The sequence below is a fragment of the Tupaia chinensis genome, unplaced genomic scaffold (genome assembly GCF_000334495.1).
Source record: "Tupaia chinensis unplaced genomic scaffold, TupChi_1.0 Scaffold000216_1, whole genome shotgun sequence".
Taxonomy (NCBI): domain Eukaryota; kingdom Metazoa; phylum Chordata; class Mammalia; order Scandentia; family Tupaiidae; genus Tupaia; species Tupaia belangeri.
In genome coordinates this window covers 22720-31342 of record NW_006159691.1, presented here as the reverse complement: position 1 = coordinate 31342, position 8623 = coordinate 22720, and the positions used below count along the sequence as shown (strand labels likewise).

The window sequence follows — 8623 nt, the reverse complement described above, 5'->3', positions numbered from 1 at the left end:
ACACCTGTGCCACCATGGCTGCGGGATAGGATTTTGTTTGTTTGTTTGGGTTGCTGTAACAAACTACCATAGACTGAGGGTTTGTAATCAACATTATTTCTCAAAGTTCTAGAGGCTGGTTAATCTAAGATCAAGGTTCCAGCAGATTCAGTGTCTGCTGAGAGTCCATTTCTGCTCTCATGGGCCTTCTAGCTGTGCCCTCACATGGTGGAAAGGCAGGGCAGCTCTCTGGGGCTTCTTTTACAAGGGCACCGATCCCATTCATGAGGGTAGGGGAGGATGGTCAGGGAAGAGAAGGGAAGCTGTCCCTGGGGTCTGGGCTCTCTCCCGCATTCCTACCCTCATGGGCAGGTGAGAGAGACTCCCAGAGGGAAAGGGCACAGCTCACTTCTGAGTACACCTAGTAGAGGGGGAGGAGCCCAGAGGCCTGGACTCTTGTCTTGGCTCTGAGCATGGTCTTGAGGAGTCTTCATCCTTGCTTCCTCCTTTGTACAATGGGGATATTCAGACTAGTTAAACTTCAAGGGCCCTGCCAACTCTCAACCCCTCCCCGCAACCCCTGGCATGATTTCTGGGTGCTTGCATGGACAGACAGAGGCAGGGTCAGTGAGAGGGCCACACTAGGCGGGTAGGGCTCCTTACCCTGGTCTAGCATGGCCTTGGGATCCACACAAAGTAAGGTACACCACACCTGACAACACTTCATCTTCCCCCAACAGTCTTGGTCACTAAGACACTGAGGTGAGTCGGACCGGAAGTGGGACTTGATGCAGCGCACCCTATTCACTGGGCAAACTCCCTTTTTCTCCTGATCTGGTAGAGGAAGCCATGGATGAGCCAAAGGTTCCGGCCATGCCCACAGCCCCAGCGAGCTCCTCAGGGCCTCTCCCCAGCTCAGCACCCCCACCCCAGGTCCACCTTATTCTCTTACCCGTTTGGACTCCTTCACCAGCCAGTAGAGCCACAAAAACAAGGACCACTGCGAAGACCACGAACTTGTCCGAACACATGCTGCTGGTAGGTGCGGGGCTGAGAACAGCTGCTGAGCCTGGCTTTATATTGTCCCTGGTGGGCGTGCTAGTGGGCGGGGCTGCAACCCGCCAATGGCAAAGCATCGCTGACCTTCCGGGACTGGGGTGGGGGGGAGTTCGTCCTTTCGGAGGCAGGTGCTTGGGATTCTCCCAAGGTTCCCTGGCTGGAATAGAAAGAAGCAAACTTCCAAGAGCTCACTGTCTTATTTCACACACTAGACCAAGGTAAGAAATAAAAGCATTAGGCGCTGAGGGGACCAAACTGTCTCAAGGGAAAAGAGGCACCAAAAGGGAAGGAGATAGCCCAAGGTCACACAGCCTGGTAGTGTCATGGCCCGGCTGCTGCTTTTAAATTCCACGATGTTCTCTGCTAAAGCTCTCTTGATGTGTGCCTGAACCGGAGCCACACCTCACTTCTTCCCAGGTCTCTGTTCCCCCAGGCAAGAGTCTGAATGGCAGGGCTGGGGGTGTCCTGGGCCTCATGTACATTTGCTCTGACCTTTAAGCGCCAAGTGTTCGGAACCCTGCCAATCTCACGTGGCAAGAGGGAAAGCAATGGTTCTCAAATGGGTTACTTTGCCCCCAGAGTACTTTGGCAATGTCTGGAGACATTTCTGATGGTCACAACTGGGACAGGTGCTCCTGACATGCAGTGTCTACAGGCTGGGGATATTGATAGATATCCTGCAATGAACAGGACAGCTCCCAGCAACAAAGGATTATCTGCCTCCAAGTGTCGGTAATGCCGATGCTCAGAAGCTCTGCTTTCCTACATCATTATGTCTCTGTTAGCAGTACATGGTCTAAGCACGCCTTGGCATGGGCTGAGGGGGGCACCGCGTTACCTGGAGATGCTGACCCTTGTGTTGCTGGTTTCCCCAGGAAAACCTATTTCTTAGCCCACGCTGTGTGACCTTGTGGAGTTCATCCCATGGTCTGCTAAATCAGATTAAGAAAGTTCTCTGTGAGGACAAGCAGTTAGCGTAATGGCTATGTCGCTGGACTCCCACGTAGTCAACCATGGTTTGAGTCCCGGACCCAATATCTTAAACTCACGTGGGGTGTATGCACATGCATGCCCAGGATCCTGAGAGGAGAATGGACAAGGGATTGTGGCATGGCCATCCCCACCCCGGGGGGGGTGTGATTTCTTGCTTTCTGTCTCTCTCTATCTTTCTGAAGAGCGCACATGCCCTACAGCAAAACATCTCCAAAAAAAAAAAGTTCTCTTTGACTTCTAATTAGCTAATTTTTCTTGTGAAAAAATGTTGAAGTTTATTAAATGCCTGTTCTACATCAACTAAAATAAATACATACATTTTCTCTCTTTTAAAGAATTATTTTTAAATTTCATGCATCTATATTATTATTATTATTTTTTTTTTGGAGAGGTTTTTGCTATAGGGCGCATGTGCTCGCCAGACAGACAGAGAGAGACAGAGAGACAGAAAACGAGAAATCACCCCCCAGGGGGGATGGCCATGCCGCAATCCCTTCTCCATTCTCCTCTCAAGATCTTGGGCACGCACGCACACGTGCCCGGTGTGAGTTTAAGCCACCGGGTCCGGGACTCGAACCGCGGTCGACTACATGGGAGTCCAGCGACATAGCCATTATGCCAACTGCTGGCCCCCTGTATTATTATTTTTCAATTTCCTATAGAGCACATGTGCTGAGAGAGAGAGAGAGAGAGAGAGAGAGAGAGAGAGAGAGAGAGAGAGAGAAAGAGACACACTAGGCGCAGGATTACGGGGGGAGCCCAGTAACTCAGCCACCATACCACCTACTGGCCAAAACACATATGTTTTCTCTTCAACAGGTGAATTATATCATCTGATTTCTATGTTTTCTATATATATATATATATATGCATCATTTATTAATGTACTCTAAGAAAGTGTAAAGCTTTGAATCAAGTTTTTGCTTTGGAAAGCAAAAAATAAATAGAAAATAGGAGAAAGATGTTATTTCTCCTAAAAGTGGAATTTATATCCCCCAAAAGTATTAGGTTACAGAATTTTACCAACTAAAAAGAATAGTGGTAATGGGAAACATAGGGTTGAAATAGGACATTCAAAGCCTGTATGGTCTTATGAATAATACATCAAACAAACCCAACCCAAACTCAACAAAGATTGCCCTGGTTTTAAGCATCGTTAGTTCTTCATAAAGAGACAGAGTAAGTATACACTTTATCTTGACAAAAGAGGGGGAGTCTGCTGGGTGGAAGTGGGTGTGGTGAAGTACCGTGGCTCCTGAGGTATGGACAAAAGGTAGAACGAGGGACATCACCATTCTTAGGACTCAGTGCTATTCCAGCACAGGTTCTTGTCCTCTTTCTTTTATTTCTGTACTGGTTTAAAATAGCAACCCACTTTTGTTGCTTTGTCAGTTCCTCCCTTTCATGAGGAAGTTGTATGGCTCTAGAGCAAACTGGAAAACTGCAAAATTCGACCCGGATACTCTTGGCATGAACAACTTTAATGCACTGAAATTATATGGCAGTCTCACTTGAAGCGGATGATAACTGACGTGTTAAACTCGAGGGCATCTTGGCTCATGTGTGACGTTTGGCTCATCGCTCTGGCGCTATCACATGTTTCATTTCCTTCAAAATATCTTTGTTATTTTAGAGTTGGTCTCACAGTCTAGTGGCTAAAGAGTTGGATCCCATATATATGTTTGGATTGTGGTTGAATCCTAGCCCCTGTGGCTTGAAAGACACACATAGGATGAATGTGTGTGTCTCCCAAATCCTGACACGATGGAGAAGGGCCTAAGTCATGACCACATCCCATTGGGGAGTGCGCACGCTCTCTCTCTCTCTCTGGTGAACATAGATGCCCTCTGGGAATAAAAAATATATCTTATTATTTTGTATTTTTATTATTTAAAGTATTCCTTTTAAAATAATATTTTGGATTTCTGTTTCCAGGACGTTGGGCAAGGTATTTCATACTTCTATTAGGTGGGCGCAAAAGCAATGGTTGACATTTGTCATTCGATATTATCCACATTCTTAAATAAATGCGGTTAGGTTAGATATCATTTTAATGTGTATTTTCTCTCTTTTTCTTTTTTTTGCAAATGACTTATTACATGTTTATTGTGTATATACCTTAGACTATGGAAATGATGTTAGACAAAAAGCAAATTCAAGTGATTTTCTTATTTGAAAAATGGGTCGTAAAGCAGCGAAGACAACTCTCGACATCAACAACACATGAAGCCTAGGAACTGCTAGTGAATGAACAGTGCAGTGGTGGTTCAAAAAGTTTTGTAAAGGAGAGGAGAGTCTTGAAGATGAGGAGTGTAGTGACTGACCGGCCATCAGAAGTTGACAGTGACCCACTGAGAGCAATCACTGAAGCTGATCCTCTTACGACTGGAGAAGTTGCTAAAGAACTCAACGTTGACTGTTCTTCGGTCATTCAGCATTTGAAGCAAATTGGAAAGGAGAGCATGCAACTCAGGACAACAGCACAGTAACACATTTGTGCAAGACAGTGCCTTAAGGCTGACTGAGGTAAGAGAGAAGGGATGAGGTGTGTATAGTCTATGTTCTTTTTTTTTGGGGGGGGGAGATGGAGTGTTTTGTATATGTCTGTTAGGTTCATTTGGTCTAAAGTGTCTATGAGAAAAAGTTGCTAAAAGTATTAGGTAAGGGTCTGGAAGACAAAGAAGAATCATGACTGGGGGCCAGCTGGTGACATAGTGGTTAACATGCTGGATTTCCACATGGTCGACCATGGTTGAGTCCTGGACCCAGTGGCTTGAAATCATGCCAGGCACATGTGCATATGTGCCCAAAATCCTGAGAGGAGAATGGAGGAGAAGGGATTGTGGTGTGACCATTACTCCTGAGGGGTGATTTCTTACTTTCCCTCTCATTGTCTTTCTGTCTGTCTCACTCTCTCTCCAGTGAGTGCACGTGCCTGCCCTTTGGCAGAAACCTAAAAAAGAAATCATGACTAAAGATTTCTCAGTCCTGGTTATGGAAACAGGTCCCAATGACCCGATTCTACCTCAAGTATACTAGTTGATTTTTTTAAAAATGATCATTCTTTTATTTATTTTTATTTTCTTCTACTTTAAAAAATTTTTGCCAGAGGACACATGCCCTCTCCAGGGAGAGAAAGCAAGAAGGCAAACTCCATAGGATATAGTCAGGCTGCAATCCCTTCTCCTCCACCTTGCCCTCTTTTTGGAATTCTGGGCACATTCATGCAACTGACGTGTTTTTCAAGCCCCCAGTTCTGGAATTCAAACTATGTGGTTGACCACGTGGGATCCAACCACCTTACCACCAGGTTAGGCCCCAGATGATTTTCCCTCTTAGTTTAGGGACTAATTGTTCCACATCATTTGTATTTTAAAATGGCAAGGATCCTTTCTTCTGTCTCTCTGGCAAGCACACACACCCTATAGCAAAAATCTCTAAAAAAAAAAAAAAAAGGCAAGAATTATCCCTCTCTCTTTAGTTATCCGTAATAAAATCCAAAGCTATTAGGTTAGTAACCATAATTACTTCAACTAAGACATTTTAATTTGTTTATTTTCCTAGGACAAGATAAAAACAGTTGTCATTTTAAACAAAGAGGAGAATAATTTTCATTTTCAGGTCTGTTGCCAGCTCCTCGTTATGGGGTTACCATCCTCAGGTATATGTTCACTATCTGCAGTAAGAAGAGTTTTGTTCCTTGGGCTCAAGAAGGAAGAGCAATCCACTAGGGTAGCTGGCGAGTTGTGTGGGGTGATGTGACTACTGGTCCCAAACAGCTATAGCTACATCTTGAATCATGTGTAGCATAGCTATGCTGATATACAGAGCAGCCATCATTTGGTAGCAAGGCTAGTTCTGTTGCAACCCATTTCATCTGGCCATCGCATTAGCAAAATGCACCTGTCTCTATGTAAGTGTTAGTGGTTCTGTCAGAAAAGAGGAAAAAGTGTTTCTCTGAGAATATTCTCCCCAAAGGAAGAGCCACAGGTTGAAACTATTGGAAATTTTCAATATTTTACTGTTTTTGGTACTTTGAGGAATCCAGTGTCCTGGGGTAAGGGGATTAGATAAAGTCAGTAATATCTGTCCGGGGCCATATTGCTCTCCAGGCAACATGCTGCCATGTCTGGAGGCATTTTGGGTGTTACAACTTAGGGGTGGAGCTATGGGCATCTGTGGTCAAGGATGCAGCCAAACATCTACAAAACACGAAAGGACAAAACCTTTCTCTTCCTTTCCCAAAAGAACTATCAGGCTCACATTTTTAACACTGGGAAATCCTGGGGGAGATAGATGACAATGTAGATATAGATGATATAGATATAGATGGATATAGATATAGATACAGATAGATATAAGTCTATTTCTATATGTAGTTTTTATAAGGATTGCCTTGGACAATCCTGATCGCCATATCTGAAGGAGAGAGAGAGCACCTCCTAGTGGGGAGAGGTCACGCTGCAATCTCTTCTCCATTTCATTTCCCCATTTCTCTCTCCATTGTGTTGGGATTTGAGGCAAACATGCACACATGCCCAGTGCGTTTTTCAAGCTACTGGGGCTGGGATTCAAACTGCACAGTCAGCCATGTGAGATCCGGCTCCCATTAAGGAGCTCACAGGGCTGGTCCAGATGATTATATTTTGAGGTCTTGTCAAAGCAACACCACGGAGGAGATTTGGGTCAGTTGTCCTGTGATTTCATCATGGCAGGCCATTGGTGCTTCTGCTCGTCTGCTCAGAAACCCATGTGGGTCCAAATCCATGGTGGGAGAACTTTACCTCCTATTTTTTATATTGAGGGCCAAATTTCTATGGAAAAGGCTATAAGTTTGTTTTGATTTCCAGTTTTATGACTTTTAAAGCTCTTTCTACATATTCAGTCACTTATATATCAGAGATTTTCTAATTATAATTTCCCATTGCAATTTATTTTTGCCATAGTAAGTTCCCTACTTGATGTATAAGCCTGTTTGTGAAGAAACAGGGTGAGTTTCTCTTCATTCCATTACTAAGTCTATTTCAGAATACTTGGAAATTTTCGGAAATCTTTTTCTTTGGATAAGTTTTTTTGCTATAGGGTGCATGTGCTTGCCAGAAAGACAGAGAGAGACAGAGACAGAAAGTGAGAAATCACCCCCCAGAGGAGATGGCCAGGCCACAATCCCTTCTCCTCCATTCTCCTCTAGGGATCTTGGCCACGCACACACATGCACCCAGCATGAATTTAAGCCACCGGGTCCGGGACTTGGACCACGGTCGACTGCATGGGAGTCCAGTGGCATAGCCATTATGCCAACTGCTGGTCCCATGAAGTCTGTTTTTACAAGCTCTTTATCTTTATTTTATTTGCACCTTTGATTTTTTTGTCCAGTCTGTCCCAAAAGAAAGGTTTCTGAAATGAGCCGGTTGTGTTTCCTGCCTTTCTAGTACTCTCAGGCCATTTAAAATAAGAAATGTCTATACACCATGAATCAAATAACTTCCCTACAGTCAATAACTTGTGAGAAACATTGTAAGTGACCTGGAGATACTAGCACAGTGGCAGAGTCGGGAACTTTGCGCCCTAGGAATATACCAATTCAGCCACAACTCATGGGAAAAGTCCCTTTTTCGGAGATCCAGAAAAATCACTGAAAAGCTCCTCCACTGTGAAATCAAGCTCACCAAAGCCGGCAGGGAGGTATTCAATACCAGCTTGGTCTCAAGTCATCTCCCTGAAATAATTTTCACATTGTGAGCCTTTTATTTATTTACTTAAATTCATATTTTCAGATAAAATAAATGTTGTGCGTTTGGGAGTACTGATGTGTTCAGATACAATGATTTCTTTCTCATAGGATTTAGGCATCGAGAAACAAATAATCAAGGATCTTCGTCATCAGGAAAATTTACATTGGAAACAAGAGTCATTTATGTCACAGTTCTGGGAACTACATGTCCAAGATCAATGTGTCAGCTCCATGATTCTTTCTGTGATCTTTTTTCTTTTTAGAATTATTTAATTTTATTCATCATCATTATTTTAATTTATTCACGAGAGAGAGAGAAAGCGAGAAAACAAGCCACTGGATCTGGGACTTGAACCATAGTCATCCATGTGGGAGTCCAGTGCCCCAACCAACTATGCCACCTGCTGGCCCCCTTCTGCAGTCTTTGAAGGAATCTCCCTCTCCCAGCTTCTGGCAGCCCTAGGATTTCTTGGTTTTCAGATATGTCACTCTAATCCTGCTTCACGTGAAATCTCCATGTGCATATCCGTCCTTTCACAAAGGATGCTGATCTGATGGATTAAAGGCCCAACTTTCTCCAGGTTAACCTCGTCTTAATGAATTACATCTCTAAGGACACTGTTCCCAAATAAGATCACACTCTAAGGTACTGGGAGGAACCTAACATTCTACCCACTGCTCCCCCTAATTTAAACCCTTGCCACTTGTAAAATATCCCCCAAAGTCTTAGTCCATTTCATCCCCAAGTTTAAGTTGAAAATCTCATTGAATATGACCCAAATAAGACATGATATTCTGGGTATGGTCAATCCTGGGCAAAATTCCTTTTCATCTGTGAATGGTGAAACCAGTTGAATT

The 8623-nt window shown here is 44.0% G+C and overlaps 1 protein-coding gene across 1 annotated transcript; it reads right to left on the bottom strand.

Moving 5' to 3' along the window:
* Window positions 1-384: 384 nt before the first annotated feature.
* WFDC12 (WAP four-disulfide core domain 12) lies at window positions 385-1115 on the bottom strand. Its single transcript, XM_006147588.1, has 3 exons — window positions 932-1115; window positions 643-813; window positions 385-485 (listed from the first exon to the last, which is right to left on the bottom strand). The coding sequence occupies exons 1-3, from the start codon at window positions 1113-1115 to the stop codon at window positions 385-387; spliced, it is 456 nt and encodes a 151-aa protein (XP_006147650.1).
* Between the last annotated feature and the right edge of the window lie 7508 nt (window positions 1116-8623).

What these genes read in the sequence shown, in the direction of transcription:
- WFDC12 (XM_006147588.1), bottom strand. Translation starts at nt 1,115, where the DNA reads ATGCTTTGCCATTGGCGGGTTGCAGCCCCGCCCACTAGCACGCCCACC. An exon ending in TGGTGAAGGAGTCCAAACGG is followed by an intron (nt 814 to 931) that starts GTAAGAGAATAA and finishes TTCCTCTACCAG; the next exon opens with ATCAGGAGAAAAAGGGAGTT. An exon ending in CAAGGCCATGCTAGACCAGG is followed by an intron (nt 486 to 642) that starts GTAAGGAGCCCT and finishes CATTGTACAAAG; the next exon opens with GAGGAAGCAAGGATGAAGAC.